Source organism: Podarcis gaigeae (assembly GCF_964106915.1).
Source record: "Podarcis gaigeae genome assembly, chromosome: 10".
NCBI lineage: Eukaryota > Metazoa > Chordata > Lepidosauria > Squamata > Lacertidae > Podarcis > Podarcis gaigeae.
Window position 1 is genome coordinate 49,828,040 of NC_139686.1, and position 23,181 is coordinate 49,851,220.

The following is a 23,181-nucleotide window of genomic DNA, read 5'->3' on the forward strand; positions in this document are numbered from 1 at the left end:
GCCACTCCAGTGAACTTTCCAGGTTTCCCTTTATTTTGGGCAGTAGCATCTTTAACAGGAAGGAGTCTGGCATGCAACGCAGGCAGGGTTGGGATGTGAGTCGCAAGGATATAAACCAGGTCAAGGCACTACTTATCTTAACTGCTCTTTTATGTGTAAAATGAGAGCAAACTGCACTTGCTGCTGTTCACATGTGCTCGTTTTGTTTGTGTGTTACATCCTTTGCCTGCAGGATTTCCACTGTTGAACCATTCCTAAGACTTCCGTTATCTAAACAGGGAAGATAACAAGAGTTTGAACAATAGTGCAAAAACTAGCACAACTTTTTTTTTTTTGCTATGCGAGATCACCATTTGTGTTTGGACGGGCTCCAACACAACTGTAATGGGTCCAAATGATCTTCCATCCGACATTGGTAGAGGATGCAATGTTTGGAAGTGTTGTAAACAAAAATTGCCCTTTTCCCTTATCCAAGAGCCCATATAGAGTCCTTACATAGGTTCCCTATTGGTAGGAGAGAATATAACAGAGGCCAAACAGAGAATATTGAGAAGCAAAGCAGGTAGTAAGCTTGATCTTTATTGATCTGTTGCAACAGGGTGCTCTCCTCACCCGCAGGAGAGAGGAGGAACCCAGAAAAATGGTGCGCAAGGCCTTATAAAGACTTTTGAAATTGCCATCCTGTAGATCATACATACATCACAGAAGGGGTGTAACCTAAGACCACCCCTCAGATACATCATACCTACATCACAGAAAAGGCGGTCTTAAAACAGGAATTTGAATGTTGTTTTTCTCCTGTCGTAGTTTATCTCCTGTCTGGCAAGTTACTTGATTGGATTTCCTGGGGAGCCTGGCTAGTCTTTTGTAATGATAAATACTTAGTTCCTGGGCCAGGTCACAGGCTCACACCCTATTCAAACACAGATATACCCTTAAGACAGGATTTGTGAAGGAAAAGACAATGGGGAGGCTTTTCCATTTTCCTTTGACCTTGCAGAGAAAACATTTGGTCAGTTTGGGACAGTTTGGGAATCAAAATGGTTCCAGGTCGTTCTTCCTGTGCTGATCTATGTATGTGCTTGGTTGGTACACTTATGAACATTTAACATATATCTAAGACCTCAAAATTCCTATCACAGAAGGGGACCTGATTACTGGAAGGAAAAGTTGAAACGTCACAAAATAAAACATGTGGCAAAACAATAATGAAAGTCTGAAGGATGCCTTTCTTCATTTAAAGTGATTGAGCGATATTTGCTACCAAACCTCTTGCACTGAGTTCTGTACTAACTTCTAGTGCTCAAATATTAGTGAGTTGATAGGTCTGGAGTCTGACTAACCTTGGGACAGATAAATGCATTTTACCCTCTGTTAATATAATATAACTTCATTTCATTTGCATTGTATGGGCCTAGCAATTGACTCTGTCTCTGAAATTGCAAAGAAGCTGCCACACCTGGATTCTGTTTGCACCCAGTAACCTGACCTAGTGTTAATGCTCATTTTATATAGGCCATCTGTCCAGATTATTGTTGCAGCGCCATTTTATTGAACCAGAGTCAGTGGCCAGTGCTATTACCCTTACAACAAAAGAGTGCCTAGCTGCTGAAGTATAATTCAGGGGCAGAGGATAGGAGTTGTTGTAACATGGCAGTGTAAAAATGGGCTATATTCTAAACAAAACATGATTATGCAAGAGTTCAGGTCCTTTAAGGAAAATGAGAAATACCCTTCTATAAATAGTATAAAAGCATGTAATCCAGGAATTAAAATATATTATGAATTTTTTAAAAAATGTTGTCGTATAAGAACTGGTTTGAAAGTTGGAAACATCTCATTTCTCTGTACCATTTGCCTCCATGGTCATAATGCCAATCCCCCAAATTTTAATTTTATTATTTATTATTGATTTATTGAATTTATATACAACCCTATACCCAGAGGTATACTCCACTCAGATAATAAACAATATATTAGATTTTAAAGCATGTTCAACATAAAACATGTGCCACCTGCACGCATAAATCTTCCCATTAAAATGCTACAGTGTAAACATGTTTATGTTGGTTTCAGCTGCAACTATTTCTTCTTGTTGTTTTTCCTTAGATACGATTTTGTGAAAAAGCAACCTTTGGAGAAGATGCACCTGGCCGTAGTAGCCTGTGGCGAAAGGTTGGAAGAGACGGTTACCATGTTGAAATCAGCCATTATTTTCAGCATCACACCCCTGCACTTTCATATTTTTGCAGAGGACCCATTACACACCGAGTTCAGAGAAATAGTAAGTATTCCTTACCACCTATTTCCAGGGTTTTGATTGGGCATCGTTACTGTTGCTATACCTTGCAACAGTTCAAGTGAGGGCAGGAGTGTGAGAATCTGGGGCAGCTGGAGAAGAAGGAAGTGTATGCTATTTCAAGGGCAGGCATTGTCATGAAATTCGACTCAATATTGATCCAGAGCAGAACTCCCAACGTATAGTTAGCAGAGCAAAAACTTAAACACGTTGTAGGATTCCCCCAAAATAGACCAGAGGCAATTGTATTTCATCCAACAGAGCTTTACTGCTACTGAAGGCAAATGGGCATAATGGTCACAAATCCAATATATTCAGGATTAAACTTACAAGACACTAACACTAAGCATACTACCGTGCTTTTCCATGTATAAGACTAGGGTTTTTTTTATTTAAAAAATCGTGCTAAAAAGTGGGGGTCGTCTTATACATGGGTAGTGCATAGGGTGGACATTTGATTGCTTGTTACTGTGGCTGTCAGCTGCTATTGTCCGTGTTATTGGTTTCTGTGTCAATGGGTGGTGTTGATTGGCCAACACTGAGGCATTTGGGCGGGTGATTGGCAGCTTCTGCCTGTGATGGGACAGACAAGAGGCAGATTTATCGGCACGTGTGGGTGGGCAATCCTCCCCAAAAGAAGCTCAACAACTCTGGGCAATCCTCTCCCCAGAAAGCTCAACGAGTTTGTGCCATCTCCCCCCATTTTTAAAAATTTGAGTCCCCCAAAATAGGGGGTGTTTTGTACATGGGGGCATGTTATACACAGAAAAGTATGGTATGTACAGAACACAACACTAGAAGGAACAGAGATAGAAAGAGAAAGTGAAACCAGGCTCCTTCTGGCCTATATTTATAGTCAACATGACCTTAATTGGAAGAGTTAAGAGAACCAGTTTAAGCCAGCTGTACTCAGCTTCTCTGAAGGAATAACCCAAACATCACGAACCTTCTGCTTGTTTCTTTCACACAAAGAAGCTTCCAGAACCCTCTTGAATGAATTAGAATAGGAAAGATCTCTACACATCAGAATGATCAATACTTTCTGTACTACGAAATGCAAACTGACAGGCATATTCCTGCTCCTCATGTTGGCAGAAGAGAAAGGTTTTGGTTCTGTTGGATGTAGAGACCGCCTTTTTGCCCTCTGCCATCTTAGCACAGACAGAGGTTGGGCAATGGTAGTGGTCCTATGTGGGTTGGATTGCGAGGGAGGACCTCTCTTGTCCACCTGCATAGAGGGAGAGGCTGCTATGTCTCTGGGAATCTAATAATATAAGGAAGGCCCATCCCTGGTTTATCTGATTTGATTTACTTTACTCTGTTAAAAAATTTTTTTTTGCTGTTTTATAGCCAGATTGGGAAGTACAGTAGTATGTGCTGAGACCACTCTGAAACTTAGGGTGCCTCTCAAGCTGGAGATTTGCTTGTGATTTTTTTTTTTTTTTAATTTCTTACTGTATGCCTTTAATAAATTTTTGTAATTTCTTTTCCCCAGCTTGATGGTTTGGCGTCTCAAGGAAAATTTAATTATACTTTATACCCCATCTCGTTTCCAGCTGAGAATGCAGCTGAATGGAAGAAACTGTTCAAGCCCTGTGCATCTCAGAGGCTTTTCTTGCCAGTAAGTGATGGTGGCTATGGCAAAATCGGTAACTTTTAGAAATTAGCTTACTTTATCAAATGCAGATGTTCTTCCAAACACAGTAATCTGGCTTATTTGGGTCTCTCGAATTTGGAGTGCAGGGATATATTTTGCTGCTTGTCTAGATCTGTCACGAAGGAACGTCTAGTGCAGGCTTCCACAAATTCGGTCCTCCAGATGTTTTGAGACTACAATTCCCATCCCTGACCACTCATTCACCTGACCAATAGGTACTGCTGCGGCGGGAAGGTAAATGGTGTTTCCGTGTGCTCTGGTTTACGTCACGGTGTTCTGTTGTGCCAGAAGCGGTTCAGTCATGCTGGCCACATGACCCGGAAACCTGTCTGTGGACAAATGCTGACTTCCTTGGCCTGAAAGCAAGATGAGTGCCACAGCGCCATAGTCGCCTTTGACTGGACTTAACCATCCAGATTTCCCCATCTGCCTTTTAAAAACTGTACTGGAGGGCTCCTAGCAGCCCTGGATATAGATAAACCTGAACTTTATCAGAGCAGAGGGAATGCGGAGCCAGATTGGAGCCTGCAGCAGGATTGATCTGGTTCTGTTTGTCTTAAATTTTATCCGCACCCTAATCAACGATGCCAGCGCTGTTAGGAACCCAGAGCCCGCTGGTGACCATAGAGTCCTAGGCTGTGATGGAAATTCAGCTGTTCATTTCTCTAACCCCAGTGTTTTCAACTGTATCTTTTGTATTCCCCCAATCTCGCCTACTTCTTGCTCTCTCGCTAGGTTAGAACACATGGTGTTTTTCTCCATAGGCAAGCCGGGTGTGCTTTGTAGCTCCATATAAGCTGGTACCCTTCCTCAAGCCTCTTCCCTGTATCTCTGAAATAGTAACCGACCATATGGTCCAGGCGTTATGGGGGTGGGTAGCATGTGTGGTACATACCCACTAATCATTCTACTCTTTTATACATCTGCATTGACACCCCAAGCTACAAAAACATTTTATTCTTTTCAAGCCACTTTGGGGGACAAAGACTTTAATTACATATTGCTAATCCCTCTTGGCGATCACATTCCTATTACCATTGCTCCGTTTTGCTTGGGCTGCTGTAAATGCATTCAGCTGTACATGTTTGCCGTTCCCTTGGGACTAACATACGCAGCCCCTCCACGGATACCACTTTAGGAAGCCTGAATAGGACTTCAGAAAAGTGCACTTCTCTATTTATGCTAGGAGCTCCTAGCAGCTTCCAAAATTAAAAACAATAAAACACAAAAAGTTCTAAAATCTCTAGCAGTATAAAATACCCTAAAATGAGAAAATATCATTAAAACGTCGCCATTTAATTTAACAACATAAAAAATATATATCCATGTTTTTAGCCCATGGGTAGCACTAAATTTTAGCCTGTGGTGAATCACCAGCTGAACCTGCTTACATTATTAGACTCTTATTTTCTATGCTGCACAGTCAATTCACAGATGTGAAAAAATAATTATAGGCTGTTTGTTTGTGTTTGTTTACACAACACATCCTTTTGATCCCTGGCTATCATAGCTACTAAAATCTTAATAAAAAAAGAGGTAAAGGTAAAGGACCCCTGGACAGTTAAGTCCAGTCAAAGGCGACTACGGGATGTGGCACTCATCTCGCTTTCAGGCTGAGGGAGCCGGCGTTTGTCCACAGACAGCTTTCCGGGTCATGTGGCCAGCATGACTAAACCACTTCTGGCGCAACGGGACACCATGATGGAAGCCAGAGCGCATGGAAACGCTGTTTACCTTCCCGCCACAGCAGTACCCATTTACTTGCACTGGCGTCCCTTTGAACTGCTAGGTTGGCAGGAGCTGGGACAGAGCAACGGGAGCTCACCCCGTTGCAGGGATTCGAACCACCGACTTTCCGTTCGGCAAGCCCAAGAGGCTCAGTGGTTTAGACCACAATGCCATCCGTGCCCCCCTGGCCCACATGACCCGGACAGCTGTCTGCAGACAAAAGCTGGCTCCCTCGGTCTGAAAGCGAGAGGAGTGCCACAACCCCATAGTCACCTTTGACTGGACTGGGATCCTTTACCTTTACCTAAAATCTTAATAGAAGGTGATGGACTGGATGGATTCAGGGAGTGGTCAGTACCTCACATGGGTACCCCAGTGACTTGAAATAGCTGCTAGTGCAACCCATATTGAAGAAGCACTCCCTGGATCCAGAGGTTTTGGAAATTACCATCTGGTCTCTAATATTCCTTTCCTGGGCAAGGTGATGGAGAAGGTTGTGGCCAAGCCAGCTACAGCCAAAACTAGGTAAAGGTAAAGGGACCCCTGACCATTAGGTCCAGTTGTGGCCGACTCTGGGGTTGCGGCGCTCATCTCGCTTTATTGGCTGAGGGAGCTGGCGTACGGCTTCCGGCTCATGAGGCCAGCATGACTAAGCAGCTTCTGGCGAACCAGAGCAGCGCACAGAAACGCCGTTTACCTTCCTGCCAGAGGACTTGCTTTCGAACTGCTAGGTTGGGAGGAGCAGGGACCGAGCAACGGGAGCTCACCCCGTTATGGGGATACAGCCAAAACTAGAGGAAGGATATTATCTAGATTAGAACAGGGTGGTCCCTCGGCAACATTTGATGTCTTCACCCTTGTGTTGCCTTCCCAAATCTAGGTAAGCGAGTTGGTGGGATTTGGGAAGGAGGCGTGAGGGCTCTAACAGGGTCCTAGAGCCTTACACGTCCTTCCCAAAGCCCAGCGCCTTGCTTATCCAGCTTTGGGAATGTGGTGTGAGGGCCGGGTGTCAAATTTTGGCCTCCCCCCCCCACACATGATAAGGCATTGTATGGCCGGCGGGTTCCATGTTGAAGTACTCTTGCGTCCCAATTGGTAGGGAAAGTTGGACCGCCCTGATATAGGTTAATTTAAGTCTGGTTTTTTGTCACACAAGTAGCTTTGGCTGCCCAATTTGCATTTGCACCTGAGTTCTGGGGAGTTCCAGCTGAAAAAAAAAAAGCCCTGGGTAGGATATAAATTAGAATCAAATATGTCACTTAATAACTGTTGTCTCTCCAAGTGGTGTACAAGGGATTCAACACAATGAAAATAAAAATCAGTTGAAACTATTAAATCGGAATTCTATTAAAATACATGCTGGAATAAAACAGACTTCAGTAATTGAGCAGGGAAGGAGTCCTGTTTGACCTCAGGTAGAAGGGAATTCCTTAAAACTGGGACTACAGTCCTGACTGCACAGCTCCTTGTGTCCAGGAGACATGCCTCTGTTTCATGTGACGCCACAAACAGTTGACTCCCCCAAAGACCTCAGCAGTGAGGCAGGAATATAAGGGATCGAGTGGTTCTTTAGGTATCCTGGATGCAAATTGTCAAGGGCCTTATAAATTAATACCTGGCCTTGTAGTGTATGAACAGCCAGCACTAGCTTTGAGCGCTGGAATTATGTGCTGGTGATAATATGTCCCCTCCAACAGTCTAGCTGCAGCATAGAGAGAAGTTTGTCTATTGGTGAAGAATTAATACTGATAGTGATACTGATCTTCCTCAGTGGCTTATTGGTCAAGATGAGTAGTAGCATAGTTAGGGTTTGACTTAAACCCTGTTTCTAAAAACCCTTTCCCTTCACAGTTAATCCTCAAAGATGTGGACTCTCTGCTCTATGTTGACACGGACATCCTGTTCCTAAGACCTGTTGATGACATTTGGTCCTTCTTGAAAAAATTCAATTCCACTCAAATTGCTGCAATGGCACCTGAACATGAAGAACCTCGCATTGGGTGGTATAACCGTTTTGCCAGGCACCCGTATTATGGAAAGACTGGAATCAATTCTGGAGTAATGTTAATGAATATGACCCGCATAAGAAGGAAACATTTCAAGGTATGTCTTTTGGTTCTCTCATTTCCAGGGTCAGCTTACTCTCTCCACCGAATGAATGCAGTTTCACTGACCTCCCAATTTTCCCATACGTTGTTTTTCCTCATCCTGCAAGGAAGATCATCCTGCTTAATTTTTCCTAATGGAAGCCTTTTGGTTTATTCCTGGTTTTCAATATAGGATCTTTCCTGCAGCTTCTTCCTTATGGCGTTTCATCACATGCCACTCAAATAGAATATGGTGTCTGTCTTCTTACTGTGAATTACTATCCTGCTAAAGAAATAATGGGAACAGCCTATTATAGTGTAGATGCTGACCTAACCAGAAGGTGGCGCTGCTACACTGCTTACTACAACCTTCCCATTTCTGTAAAAACACTGCTTGCTTTAGTGCATGTTGTTCTTAAAGCCTCTTGTTTAATCAGTTCATATAACCTGCACATAAGCCAATGTTTAAATTAGAAAAATTATATTAACTGCTGCTCTACTGTAGCTCTTGACATTATTAAAAGAATACTCAGAGACGCTGGGATAAGTATTAAAATTGGGGGTGTACCTAACAGTTTTGCAGGGATTTTTGCTTATGGGATGCAATGCACTGGTGGCAAATGGCTGTTATGGGGCACTCTGTTCTTATTTGACAGACTCTTTCTGAAATACAGATAGGTAGCCGTGTTGGTCTGCCATAGTCAAAACACAAAAAATTCCTTCCAGTAGCACCTTAAAGACCAACTAAGTCAGTTCTTGGTATGAGCTTTCGTGTGCATGCACACTTCTTCAGATACCAAGAAGTGTGTATCTGAAGAAGTGTGCATGCACACGAAAGCTCATACCAAGAACTGACTTAGTTGGTCTTTAAGGTGCTACTGGAAGGAATTTTTTGTGTTCTTTCTGAAATAGGTTGCCACATTTGCAGAAAATTTAGTATAGCCCTCCAGTCTCATCGTTAGCACTTCACTCAGGGTTTCCCAAACTTGTGCCTCCAGTTGCTTTTTGAACTACAACTCCCATCATCCCTGGCTAGTCAGGGGTGGTGGGAATTGTAGTCCAAAAACAGCTGGAGACCCCCAAGTTTGGGAAACTGACTGAAATGGTCACTCTTGAAAATGTCATGGGTTTTGCCTTTCTGTTGTTTCAACCATGGAGAATTGATCGCCATTGTATTTGCTCGTTTGGTGTGCTTGAAAAGTGCTCTTAAAATGCTTTTGTGGTCTGCTCAGAGTTGCTTTGGTATTCACAGTGCAGACTTTAAAACTTTAAGGATGGTATTCAGCTATGTTTCACTCAGAGTAGATCCATTGAAATTAACACACCTAACTTAGTCATGTTTGTTAATTTCAATGGCCTACGCTGAGTAAAGCTTTGTTGAATACCACCCTAAGATTTGGCTTCATTTATTAGTGTGCAGGAGAACTGTCTCGAATAGAAAGTGCTATTTATGTAACCCTAAAGGAGAACCAAATATCAGGGCTGAACTAGATGTGGAACCATTGAATAAAGGAAATAGCAGGCACAGGTGGCCCATTGTGGATCGTGACCCTGGTGGATAGGGTAAGAAGACGCCTAATTTGCTCCCATCGCACCCCAATCCAGATCGGGGCAGAACTCCCATTCACACCATTTGAAACTTTTCTTCCAATACAAACAGCAAGTCTGAGGCCCCAGTCTGTATTGCGGGTACAAAGAGCTAAGATCTTCTTACCCCACAAGCCAAGGTCTGATCTGGATCAGGCCTTCTACACTAGGCATTTACTTCTAAAAACCCACTCATGTAATTGCATGAAAGGTGCAGTACTGCATTTAGTTTCATTCTTCCTTCCAGGGAGAGGCTGTGTTTTCCTGCTGGGCTTAGAGTTGGCTAGTTTGAAAAAGGAAACCCCAAACAAGAATTCCTTGATTTTTAAACAAGAAAAACACAGCTCAGCATGTTCAGACACATTTCATATGTTGCCAGAGAAGGGTTCCTGGAGGGGAGGAAAATATGCTTTCCAACTACGTGTTGTCATCTGCTCCTTTACACCTGCCTGATTAAGAAGCACAGGAAACACCTGTGAGAACTGAAAGGAGACATTAATTCTGAATATTTTACCTAAAAACTATTTTATTTTATTTTATCAGAATACAAACTAAGCACTATTTTGTTTACACATCATACCCAAAGCAAAGGGGTCTGTTAGTATCAGTGACTAACAACCACAAATGGTATTCACTTTTATTTGAAAGTCTTTACTAAAAAAACATTTGAATGCCACAAAAGAGAGTACTGCATTCTTATTTCTTGCCATTTCACTATTTATATTCCTTACCCTTCTTGTCTTTCTGTTCATTAGCCCTAGTATCTTTGGGCTTGCAGCAGCTGAATGAATTTGTTCCTTGTTTTGTATGGTTAGCCACAGATATGAACTGTAGTAGCTGAGGCTTGTTGACTTTAAAAAATAATAATCACAGGTTTAAAACTGAATTTAGCTAGTCATGATATGTATGTCACATTTATTCATTTACTCATGTATTTAGTGTTCTTATTACCTGCCCTTGAACCAAAGGTCCTACAGCGATTTATGTGATTTTATTATTATTATTTAAAAAACCAGAACCTCAAAATCACAGTAAAATCAGCAGCTGTGCATAATAATAGGCATGGAGGAAACTAAAATGCCACCTTGCCCCATACTTCCAAAAACCTGGACAAAAAGGTGCATATTGACCTACTGATTAAAGCTATAAGCCAGGGCAGGATGCACCTAGGAAGGAAGGGCATTCTGTAATCTAGGGGCTACTGCTGAAAAGGCCCTTCCATGGGCCACTACCCCTTCAACCACAATTGGTGCTGGTGCTGAAAGCAGGGCTTTCCAAGCCTACCAAAACTATCAAGTCAATATCGGTGGAGACATTCCTTCAGATATTTGGGGCTAAAGCCATCTAAGATTTTTATACATTAATAAGAATTGGACCCAGAAGCAAATTGGCAAGCAGTGTATCTACCCTTTTAGACTGATGTAATGTGCATCTGGTCTGTGGCACCTGTCAGTACTGTGGCTGCTACATTCTGCACTGGTTACAGCTTCTTCTGGGGCAGAACATATAAAGTGCATTACAATAGTCCATTAAGTGAATTTTCAAGAGCACGTTGTAAAGCTGTATTATTATTATTATTATTATCATCGTGTATAGTGAAATGAAACACACAAAGGCAGGTGAGTGGTCAACCAAGCCTCAAAGTCTGCCTAAATGTGAACACCTTTAACCTATTTATTTCCTTATTTATTTCATCCCGGAACCCAAGGCACTATGTACATGGTTCCCAGGCTGTCACTCATCCAGGCACTGACCAGACCCAGATCTGCTTAGCTTTAGCAAGGTGGCAGCCTACTTTGCCTTCAAACCATAAGCTGAATCCTAAAAGGGACTGGAGAGATTGCATAAAGTGGCTCTTAATTAAAACAGAGTTCCAAAAGATAGATGTCAAAACCTATTATATTCCTGTCTTGGCTCTAATATTGGTGATTTGTGTTTGATGTTGAAGAATGATATGACCACAGCACGGTTACGGTGGGAAGAAATTCTGATGCCGTTGCTGAAAAAATATAAGTTGAACATAACATGGGGCGATCAGGATCTTCTGAACATTATGTTTTTTCATAATCCAGGTAAGCTGCTTTGTTTTAGAATGCCCTTCGAATCTTGCCTAGCCATATGCTACTGCTATCACGCAATAGAGATGGGTATGGTTCCCTCCTCATAATGTGTCTGGTTATTTTCCCTATGCCTTCTCATCTCTATCACAGAACATCTGTATTTGAAATTAATCTCCTATGAGCTTTTTCTATAAGAGCACTTCCATACTAATCAAGTTTCAGTTTGTACTACAGCTGCTGTAGAGCGGCTGCTATCAAATTCTACCCAAGAAACGGATTTGGTGTGGTTTTGCTTGTGTGGTTGAGATCTCATTTGAATTGGAGTGGGACTAATTGGAATCTCGGTCGTTTCTGGTTCACGATATAAGCCAGGATTTCCCCACAGAATTTCACTTATTTCTAATTTGCTTTCTTTCATGTGACTGCGTGAAAACAAGGGCTGGGAAACTATTTGATAAATAGACAGCGCTTGTTGAGCTCCAAAGAGCTTTCAACATGGGTTAGGCTTCGGGTAATATGGTAGTTCGGGACGCAGGTGGCGCTGTGGGTTAAAGCCTCAGCGCCTAGGACTTGCCGATCGAAAGGTCGGCGGTTCGAATCCCTGCGGCGGGGTGCGCTCCCGCTGCTCGGTCCCAGCGCCTGCCAACCTAGCAGTTCGAAAGCAGCTCCGGGTGCAAGTAGATAAATAGGGACCGCTTACCAGCGGGAAGGTAAACGGCGTTTCCGTGTGCGGCTCTGGCTCGCCAGAGCAGCGATGTCACGCTGGCCACGTGACCCGGAAGTGTCTCCGGACAGCGCTGGCCCCTGGCCTCTTAAGTGAGATGGGCGCACAACCCCAGAGTCTGTCAAGACTGGCCCGTACGGGCAGGGGTACCTTTACCTTTACCTTTAATATGGTAGTTCTTGAAACATTGTACAGACAAGTTCATTTTGGGGCTCCAGTGACATAGATGTACAGTGGTACCTTGGGTTACATACGCTTCAGGTTACATACGCTTCAGGTTACAGACTCCGTTAACCCAGAAATATTGCTTCAGGTTAAGAACTTTGCTTCAGGATGAAAACAGAAATTGTGCTCTGGAGGCGCGGCAGCAGTAGCAGGCTCCATTAGCTAAAGTGGTGCTTCAGGTTAAGAACTGTTTCAGGTTAAGAACAGACCTCCAGAAGTACTTAACCCGAGGTATCACTGTAATAGGAACTCTGTGCCATTTTTTGTTGACTTGCCCACTACCTAAAGTTGCGTTAAAATCACATCTTCCCCGGGGCTGCTTAAGACCTATGTGCCCCGAGGCAAGTCAGAAGCCAAGAAATCCAGGCCAAAGGAACACATAACCAACACCTTCTGAAAAGGAACGTCAACAGCCTGAGGTGACTGTTGGCGCAGCTCCACTTTCCCTGGGGTTGTGTAAGAGCTGTGGACCCTGGCATCAACTTCTGAAGTAGGCCCGAGAGTATTTTATACCAGTGTATTGAAATTTGGTGTCTTGGCAGAAAGGTGGCATACAAATGAATAGTTGGGATGATCTCTAAAGCAAGATCTCCCATCTTTTGAATAAGACTGAATACGTTTAGTGAAATTACAATTGGCTAGTAGAAATCAGATTAAAAAGGGTAAAGTGACTGTATGCATGGCTGGCTTGTTAGTGGTTTATACCATATATTTAATTAAAATATTGGGATAGATCCATCATAGTATGAGTGGGCCTCTCCTCTCTTCATCTCTCACAGCCCCCCATATACCCCAATTTCTGAAGAGTTGAGGGTTGAAAGGGGGTAGTAAGGGAGGAAAGAGACGTTTCATTGCACAGATTTCCCTTGTGCAAGCAGGTAGACATCATTGTATGATTACTATTGACTTCTGTTGATAAGACACCAAAAGTTAAAAAGGAACTTGGAACTAATTAATGGCTTACCTGTAATCACTGCAATGTTGTTGTTTTTGCACAGAAAGCCTTTTTGTTTTTCCTTGCCAATGGAACTATCGGCCTGACCACTGTATTTATGGAAGCAACTGTCAGCAGGTCGATCAAGAAGGAATATTCATCCTCCATGGAAACAGAGGGGTTTACCATGACGATAAACAGCCAGCTTTTCGAGCTGTGTACGAGGCAATAAGAAATGTAAGCTTTTTAATCTCCAATCTGGTATATGAATTGATATCTCTACTATTGTTAACTTCTAGAAATAAGAAAAAATTGAAATCTTACTCTGTCCTTTTTTTTATGCATCTCCCTTTTTAACTTTCCAGTTAAAATGAATGATGTAGGTTTTGAACGTATTGGCTTCCAGTATCTGAAAAAGAGGAGAGAGACCCCCTGTGGGCTTAAGGGTTGCAACCTTTGGCTGCAATCCTGAATGGTGCTAAGCTTAAATTTAAACTTCAGCATGATGAAGCACAACATTGGGCTCTAGAACATGGCACCATCTCCTTTCCCCATATATGCCTGCTTGACCACTTTGATCTAAGGAACTTGCACTCTTTCAGGTGGATCATAATTCTCATTCTGCAGTTATAAGAAATCAGTCTTTTAGTGTGGTGTCACCTATGATTTGGAAGTCTCTGTCTACTGACATCACACACAGGCCTCTTTGCTGCACAGTCGTACCTTGGTTTTTGAACAGTTTAGTTCTCGAACGTTTTGGCTCCCGAACGCCGCAAACCTGGAAGTGACTTTTCCTGTTTGCCAACTATTTTTGGAATGTCCGACGGGGCTTCCGCGGCTTCCGATTGGCTGCAGGAACTTCCTGCAGCCAATCAGAAGTCGCACTTTGGTTTCCGAATGTTTTGGAAGTCTAATGGACTTCCCGAACGGATTCTGTTTGACTTCCAAGGTACTACTGTACTCTGTTTGGTGCCCGGTTAAAACATTTTTGCTAAAGCAAGCCCATCCAGACATATAGATGTCATTGTGTTTTTATCTCTTTTACTGTTAATTTTTTTAAAAAAAATTCTAATTGTTCTCAACTGTTCTTTATTGATAATTTTAATATTTCTTGTAAACCACTTAGAGGTTTTACCTCAGTCAAGTGATATATAAATGTTGTTAACTGCATTAAAAAATAACCAGAAGTTCAGTTTGGTATATTGCTTTAGTAAATGCTGGTAGTTTCCAGAAGTTCACTGACAAACCACAATGGAGGCGTTACCAGAAGTGCCTTAGACAATTCTTCTGTTCCCATTTTATTGTTGAAATTAGTAAGCAGTACTTTGATACTGGAAAGCTCCATTTTATTCTCTCTCCAAACTCTTATTCCTGTCTCATATCTGTATAATTTAGTTACTTTAATTTGTGCAGTTTGTAATATATAAATGCACGTGCAAGTCTTTCATGCTTGGCATAACTGTTCAGCTTTCTTGTTCTGCAAATAAGGTTTCTAATAAACTATTTATCAGTATATCAGCATACTCACTGAAGAGCTGTAAAACGTAGCAATGTTGCTTATTTTAATGTTCATCCTATCTTGTATATAACCTTCAAAGATCAATAGTATATTTTAATGGTGCTTTGTTGCATGTTGTCATATAGGTATAAAAATGAAGAAAAGTACTATTGGGGGCCTTAGAATGCACTATACCGAAAGAAAATGTGGTCTCATAAAAATACAATTTCTTTGTTCCTTTGAGTATTGCCAGAAAAATATTAAGAAAAGAAAATCTCTCAGCTTTATTTATGATCAGTTTTTGTTTATGCATAACACATAGAAAAGATGTAGATCAATACTGACCTGATGCCAGCAAGATTAGCAAAATTATTTTATTTTGAAATGTTAAGTTAGCATATTACTTGGTTTCTAATGTAGTAAAATAACCTGTAACTCTGGATTAATGACTGTTTTTACTTCAGGTTTCCATTAAATACTGTGTATGCTTGTACATAATTCAGTTTAATGAAGCTGCCCCATCTTTAATGGTACTATAGATTACTCTTTTTCTACTGTTTCAACTCAATAAGAGCCATATATTATTTTAAAGAATGTCATACTGAGATAATTATACACATTTCAGGCCAAAGCTACAACGTGGCAGGCATGTGATCATGTAAATTAACCCATTAATTTAGGTGCCTGACATTCATTTTCAGATTTGTTTGCCTGAATAGTTACGTTGATTTTTTTTTTGAGGCTTGTTTCCTGTGCAAAAACCATTTTGCATTCATTTAAGCTGACAGTAATTGGATGTTTTGAGTAATCAAAATATATTGCAAACTTGCCAGAGGTCTTTACGTATTACACTGTGTTAAGAATATTGCCACCTTTTCACTAGTTCTTGTCTTAAGTACGACTCGTATTTAGGGAGACTTTTGTAAAACTGAATATTTAGTGCAACAATGGAAAGCCGTTTTAGAATTGTTTTGGCCAAAGCAGTACTGTTTGGGTTGTGTTGCTAACTGTGACTTGTTAATACAGCATTTATAATTTCCTCTCCCCCCAGTATTCATTTGGTGATGACTTGGTACATGCCTTGTTGCTACCCCTTGAACTGGAGCTACAAAAGACACAGCACACTTACTGTGGAAGAATATACAAAGTATTCACAAAGCAGCTAACCAAAAGCATAAGGGACATTTGCGATAGAAGATCTAAAGGAAGGTGATCATCATAGGCTCCCCAAACTTTTGAATTAAACAACACAGATGTGAGAGAATATATGATGCCTGAAGGATATTCATGAAAGAAACAGCACATTGCTCTAATCAGTTGTTATGTCGAGAAGTATGCTAAGAACTATCTCCCAGTGTGGACAAAATGAAGATGCTGTTCTTCTTGAAGAATTCTCTGCAGGAAGAAAAGCACACTGCAGAGAACTGTTTGAAGTTCAGTTAGTACACATTTTCACAACGGTGAATTGTAACTGAGTCAAGTGTTGCAGAGTTTTGCATTCAGGTTTTCCCCTCTATATAATATAATTCAGTTTCTTTATAACCTCAAATGCGTCAGATACAAATGAAGGTCTTTAGACTCTATAAATGACTGTACACTTTGTCATTCCTAATCTCAAATTCTGATAAAACTGTGAACATTGCCGTAACGGAGTCAGCACTAACCTCACTTTAAAAGCGTGAGAACAAATTGTTTACAAATCTCAGAAGTTATTCCGTTTTCAGAGGAATGTGTTATGACTGATGACAATCTATATGTGCCTTTGTCTTCATCTCTTGTATTTTACAATATTTTGACAATCATGTTTTACTTTTTTTTAGATGTAAGCTGCACCTAATAACAGGACTTCCACTCTAGAAATAAATACCTAGTGGAAGCAAAGCTAGTGTCATATGTAGTTAATAATATATTGGCGTAAACCAGGATTGGGGAATCTGTGGCGCTGTCCATGAGCGTTGGCCATGCTGGATGGGACTGATGACAACTGGGATCCAACAGCATCTGGAAGGCAACAGGTCCCCCACTCCTATAAACAAAAGCTGGGATCCAAAGATCTACATAGGCATGCTAAAGAGCTTGGCCCAGTTAGACTTCTTTGTCCTCAACCCCTTGAACAGTGGACCTCGTTTCCATATCCCAAACCAGTTTTGGAAGCCTTAACAGCATCAGACGCAATTTGCAACATGGCGTGAAGGCTTTGGTTTGAGAAGTTCATTCCCAGAGCCCCTTTACAAGTCCAGAGCTAGTGTGATTCTTTGGGTCCTGACCAACATTTTAACATGGTAGAACTCAACGCCAAAATAATATGGCTAGATTTACTAAGGCAAAATATGATATAGATTTTATATAGTTTTTATTAAATTTGAATAAGATTTTTATATATTCTTACTGGCCCTTCTGGAAGAAGGAAGAAAACATGTTGTGAAATATACTATAGTTTATTATGAAAATATTTTATTCACTCAGCTCCACGTACAGTAGGCTTAGTCATAAAATAATGATGTGTGGATGGGCTGTTACTCATCCTGATTTGACAGTTGTTTGCTTACCAAATACTGTAGTTATTGTATATTTTGCAACAAAGCTTTAAAACGATTGGCCAGAATCTGTGCTGTTACAAGTGTCTTGATTTCAGTGGAACCATAATATGGCGCTCTTGTTATAATGTTGGTTTGGAATTAATATGTTTGCTATAGCAATAGTAATTAATAATTGCAAAATATTTTACTGCATAAAATGCTATTTTCATTACAGTACCTAATTATTATAATATTATATATATATAGTGAGAATGAAGTTGGTCATATCGGAACATGGAAGTTATCCCTCCTTGTCTAACTGGATCTAGCTTTCTTGCAGGGGTGAGACACCTGGGATCATCCAGATTTTACTGGAGTATAGTACCTAACCATCCTGTTCTCTGGAGCAGATCAGAGCTGGAGTTCAGTAACATCTGGAGGGCCCCAGTTTCCTCATCCCTCTTCTTCTGTTTTGGCATAGGCTGACATCTCAGAACTTAGCATCCCCAGCTGCTAAAAGAGTGAACTCTAAAAATGTAATGCATCCTTTACTCTCCCTACTGCAGCTCCTACTATATAGCACAGAGAACATTTAGAAAAGGGCATATGCATTGCATGCTAAGATGTGAAACCTCTGCTGTTATTGAATGACAGGTGGGACCTGCAGCAAAATCTTGCAGTGTATCTACTCTAACAGTTCTGGGTGCCAGCCAGCCATGATCATTTGACTCTCCCGTTTACCAGTTTCCCTTTCCAATTGACACAGAATATTCCATGGCTACTGGGCATGCTGGGGACGCGGGTGGCGCTGTGGGTAAAAGCCTCAGCGCCTAGGACTTGCCGATCGAAAGGTCGGCGGTTGGAATCCCCGCAGCGGGGTGCGCTCCCGTTGCTCGGTCCCAGCACCTGCCAACCTAGCAGTTTGAAAGCACCCCCGGGTGCAAGTAGATAAATAGGGACCGCTTTCTAGCGGGAAGGTAAACGGCGTTTCCGTGTGCAGCTCTGGCTCGCCAGAGCAGCGATGTCACACTGGCCACGTGACCCGGAAGTGTCTTCGGACAGCGCTGGCCTCTGGCCTCTTGAGTGAGATGGGCGCACAACCCCAGAGTCTGGCAAGACTGGCCCGTACGGGCAGGGGTACCTTTACCTTTACTGGGCATGCTAAGTCATCTATGGACTGATTCTTCTTCTTTTTGTGGCGGGGTAGGGATTTAACCCTTAGGTTTAAAAACAATGTTTGTACCTCTGCAAACCTTGGGATTTCCCCCACCTTCCGAGCATGCTGATGCCTCCTTTTGTTTCCCAGTGGCTCTGTTTCAGCTTAAAACCTGTTAGCACTCACCAGCAGAGTTCACTGTTAGAGGGATGATAATTGACTGGTGAAAATTAATGCCACATCTCATTTTTAGTTGTTAATTTTAGTTGACAAAAGCTGGCGCACACCAAGTTTACTTCAGTTTGCAGATGTTAAAAAAGCAGGGGAGAATTATTTCAGAAAATAATTTGGCAATGGGTCACCTTTCTCATCCATCTTTTGGAATGCTGCTTGCATGTTTGTCCCAGTGAATGCCACACTAAGAGCAAAATATACCTTCATATTTTGGAAACTCATTTGGCTCATTGAAAGGAATTACCTTATTCTTTTTGTGTCTCACTGTTCATAACTATAGCTTGAGTAGTAAGTGTCTTGATGTCTTGCTAAATTTATTTATGTACCTTTATAGATTGCTCAATTGTTCAAATTTCTAAGTGATGAAAAAGCTCATTTTAATACTGAAACATGGGTATAGATAAGAATTAAGTTCTATGAAGTCATGCTGTAAGTTTACTTTAATAGTGTACATGTTCTCTTAGAAAATGGACACAACTGGAGGCCAGTTGGCTCCTATGCGAAGCATTGTTACAATTATTTTTACATAAACTGTGTTTTGTATTACTCTGCTTCTTGTTTGTTCTTTTAGGAAGTTCCCAGTGGGTGGTATATCTTGACACACAAACTATAACATTAGGGTGTCAAATGGGGTGGGTATCTTGCATTCCTCTGGGTTTAAATGTCTAACCAGGCCTCACCCTCATGCCAAAATATTCCCACTAGTTCTGTATGTTGGACAACCACGGATGTAATACATGTTGCCATTGTTCAGTTTCTGCTACTTCCATTAGGTCATTTGCCCCATGCTCTCTGTTGAGTATGATGAGAGATGCCAACCTTAACTTTCCCGGCAAGGAAAGCTGAATCCTGACAATTCTAACTGGGATAACTTTCTAGTTTTATTTTGATGCCAAAATATGGTGGCCAGAGACCGTATCCAGCAAAATAGTTCCATTAGCGCAAGGATTTCCGTTTGGGCAATGGAAACCCCCTTCCAAATGGAACCCCCATAAGCAATTAAGGCAAGGTAAAGGTAAAGGGACCTCTGACCATTAGGTCCAGTTGTGGCTGACTTGGGTTGCGGCACTCATCTCGCTTTATTGGCCGAGGGAGCCGGCATAGAGCTTCCGGGTCATGTGGCCAGCAGGACTAAGCTGCTTCTGGCAAACCAGAGCAGCGCACGGAAACGCCGTTTACCTTCCTGCCAGAGCGGTACCTATTTATCTACTTGCACTTCGACGTGCTTTCAAACTACTAAGTTGGCAAGAGCAGGGACCGAGCCATGTGAGCTCACCCTGTCGTGGGGATTTGAACCGCTGACCTTTTGATCGGCAAGTCCTAGGCTCTGTGGTTTAACCCACAGTGCCACCCTTGTCCCTAATTAAGGCAAGGAGAGATGCAAAATGTGGACAGGATGACTAGAAAGGGGTTACAAAGCACAAGCGAGCTTGATCCCTGCCCATCATGGCCAATTACAGTTAAAGAGGGGGTGGGCACTTGGGGCCCAATGTGAAAGAAAGTATTGTAATGCAGATTTTCCCAACCTGGTGTCCACTGGAAGTTTAGGGTTGGCTCTCACATCAACTTTGTCCGTTGGCCATGCTGTCTGGGACAAATGAGAGTATAATTCAAAACAACTGGAGGGGACCAGGTTTTGGAAGGATGTTGTAATTATGTCAGCCAGTGTGTGCGTTCATGTGTGTATATACACAGTTTGGCCAGGTGCTATGTATACTGGATTAATTTCCGGGTGAGAAATAAGGAACATCTGGTCCACAATGATTAGAACTTAGTTATAGCTTGGATCAATAGTCTTATCTTTTCCATAATTGTAGTTCAGCTTTCCTTTGCCAGCCAAGGATTACTACCAGGTCATTCTGCCATTACAGTAGTGTAGGGCTGCCATACATCTGGAGAATCCCAGACATTAATGGAATTTCAAAGGAAGAATTGATGTCCAGGGGAAATTTCTGAAATGTGGCATTTTGTCCTGGATCTTAGACAAGTCAGTAAAAAAAAAAATCACAGTTTTTGGGCATTTTTGGGGTGTCCTGGTTTTTACTTTTTGAAATATGGCAACCCTACAGTAGAGAATAAAAAGATCAACTAATTCCACCCCCATATAGTGTTCAGATATATATATATAGAGAGAGAGAGAGAGAGCGCGCGCTTTTATTCATATTAGTGAAATTATAAAACCAGCAGAAACATGCAGTTTATGAGGGAGACCTATTGCATTTTCCCTCCCTTATGTTCTGGAAAGGTCAATTTGCGTCTCATTTTTGCCTTTGCTTCATTAACATCATCCCCATTCACATAATTACAGACTTGGATACAAAGGATTCATTCTTTCTTTTACGTTCATCTCTTATGAATCTTAATGTTCAGTCAGCCATTCGTGTACACATCTTAACAGAGCAATTCATGTTAAATCCATTTATTTTACTCCTGTTAATTTTTTTTTTTGAGAAAAAAAGAACGTGGATGTAGAAGTTCCCCTAAATTACAAAAACCGCGGTTGAATTCATAGGTCTTTAGAGCACTTTTTTTAAAAAGCTTTCAAGAAAATGGAAGATATTTAATCAGTTTTTACTCCTAATTTGGGAATGTAGGAAATTAAAAATTAATTAAGCTGGATGTTTTATCTTTATATTGCTATCCTACTATGCTTCACTGAGCTGCTGTGTCTAGAGACCCATGCTGCTTGAATGTTGTAATCTTGAAAAACTTTAGAACTACTGTGTAAAAGACAGCAGAGCTGGTCCCTTGTCTTCACATTTCTTTTGCATATTTAAAATATTTCCCATCTGAGTCCCCCCACCCCCCCTCCACCAAGGTTAGTGGTATGTTGAATGAGAGCAGATTGTTCATAGAGCAGAAAGCAGAACTCGGTGGTATTCTTGCATAAAGAGTTCAGTCAGCTTCTAGGTATGGTAAAGTATGTGTCGAAATTTTAATTAGGCATTTCCAAGGAAGGCAATAATTCTGATATTAGAAAATACAGTTTGTGTGCTTTAGAAGTATCACATTTATTATTTGCAGTGCTATTTTTCTAGGGGGAAAAAAGAGGTGCCGGAACTTTGTAACAGCAGAAGCAGTTTCATGCAGAAGTTACACGTTGAACCCTTGACATCTCCAGATGGAAGGATCACGTAGCAGTTGGTGCGAAATATCTACCCAAGTCTCTGGAGAGATGCTGCCTTTCAGATTGGGCGTGATGGACAAACATTGACTGATGAGCAGAGAACTAAATGAAAGCAAATAAAGGAATAACATTCTGAAGAGACAATGTTGTTTCTTGTCAGGATGGTTCAGACTTTTCAGTTTGTTTATGTTGTAGACTAAGTGAACATCTGTTGGTGTTATCTTGTGTTGCTTTCATAGTGCTAAACCTTTGTTTTGTGATGGTCTAATGCAGCGTTCGCCAGACTTGGATCTCCAGCTGTTTTTGGACCACAACTCCCATCATCCATAGCTAGCAGGGATTATAGGAACTGTAGTCTAAAAACAGCTGGAGATACAAGTTTGGGAAACATTGGTCTAAGGACACAACATAAACAAATCAATAAACCAGTTCCTACTTTTATCTCTTAAATTTAAGGACACAGTCTAATCCAGGCTTCCTCAAACTCAGCCCTTCAGGTGTTTTGAGACTACAATTCCCACCATCCCTGACCACTGGTCATGCTAGCTAGGGATCATGGGAGTTGCAGGCCAAAAACATCTGGAGGGCTGAGTTTGAGGAAGCCTGGTCTAATCAGTAAAAGTCCTGCTTATTCTGCTATAGTTTACTCACACATTGAAGATGTCACTTGATGAGACAATCACTGACTGATGAATATTTCAATGAAAGAATCAGCTACACATAAATGATAATATTAGCTGAGCCAGCCCACACATGAGGCAGAGTGAAGCACCCACCTCAGGCAGTGGAAGCGCAAGAGGTGGTCTCCACCCCCTGCCGCTGCTGCCAACACCAGATTGCCTCCATCCAACCAGTGAGAAACAGGGGGTTTGTGTGTGCCATGTTGCTGCTCAGCTTCCCCACCCCAGACAGAGAAGGCGAGTGGCTTTGTAATGCCTAGCTCTCACCCGAGTTTGGCAAGAGCTGGGGTGTGGAAGTGGTGGGGTCTGGAGCACGGCAGCGGGAGGGAGACAGGAGGTGGCAATTCCCATTTCACCATACGTGGCAAAATGGGACAAGCCACCCTGCTAATACCTCGGGTTACATACGCTTCAGGTTACAGACTCCGCTAGCCCAGAAATAGTACCTCGGGTTAAGAACTTTGCTTCAGGACTTTGCTTCAGGATTAGAACAGCAATCACACGGCGGTGGCACAGCTGCAGCAGGAGGCCCCATTAGCTAAAGTGGTGCTTCAGGTTAAGAATGGTTTCAGGTTAAGAACAGACCTCCAGAAGAATTAAGTTCTTAACCCAAGGTACCACTTTACGTTGGAAAATAGTTCTCCCCTTCCTTTTATTTCTGGCTTT

At 41.8% G+C, this 23,181-nt stretch overlaps 1 protein-coding gene across 2 annotated transcripts in view; it reads left to right on the plus strand.

The window, feature by feature from the left end:
* GXYLT1 (glucoside xylosyltransferase 1) overlaps positions 1 to 19,254 on the plus strand; it is a 33,089-nt gene extending 13,835 nt beyond the window's left edge. For both annotated transcript variants that reach the window (XM_083699376.1, XM_083699377.1), the window contains 7 exons: positions 2,110 to 2,284; positions 3,795 to 3,920; positions 7,536 to 7,787; positions 11,307 to 11,430; positions 13,366 to 13,538; positions 15,851 to 18,120; positions 18,485 to 19,254. In XM_083699376.1, coding sequence (XP_083555502.1) covers positions 2,110 to 2,284; positions 3,795 to 3,920; positions 7,536 to 7,787; positions 11,307 to 11,430; positions 13,366 to 13,538; positions 15,851 to 16,012 — 1,012 coding nt within the window. In that variant the 3' untranslated portion in view covers positions 16,013 to 18,120; positions 18,485 to 19,254. The remainder of the gene's footprint in view (positions 1 to 2,109; positions 2,285 to 3,794; positions 3,921 to 7,535; positions 7,788 to 11,306; positions 11,431 to 13,365; positions 13,539 to 15,850; positions 18,121 to 18,484) is intronic.
* Positions 19,255 to 23,181: the final 3,927 nt, after the last annotated feature.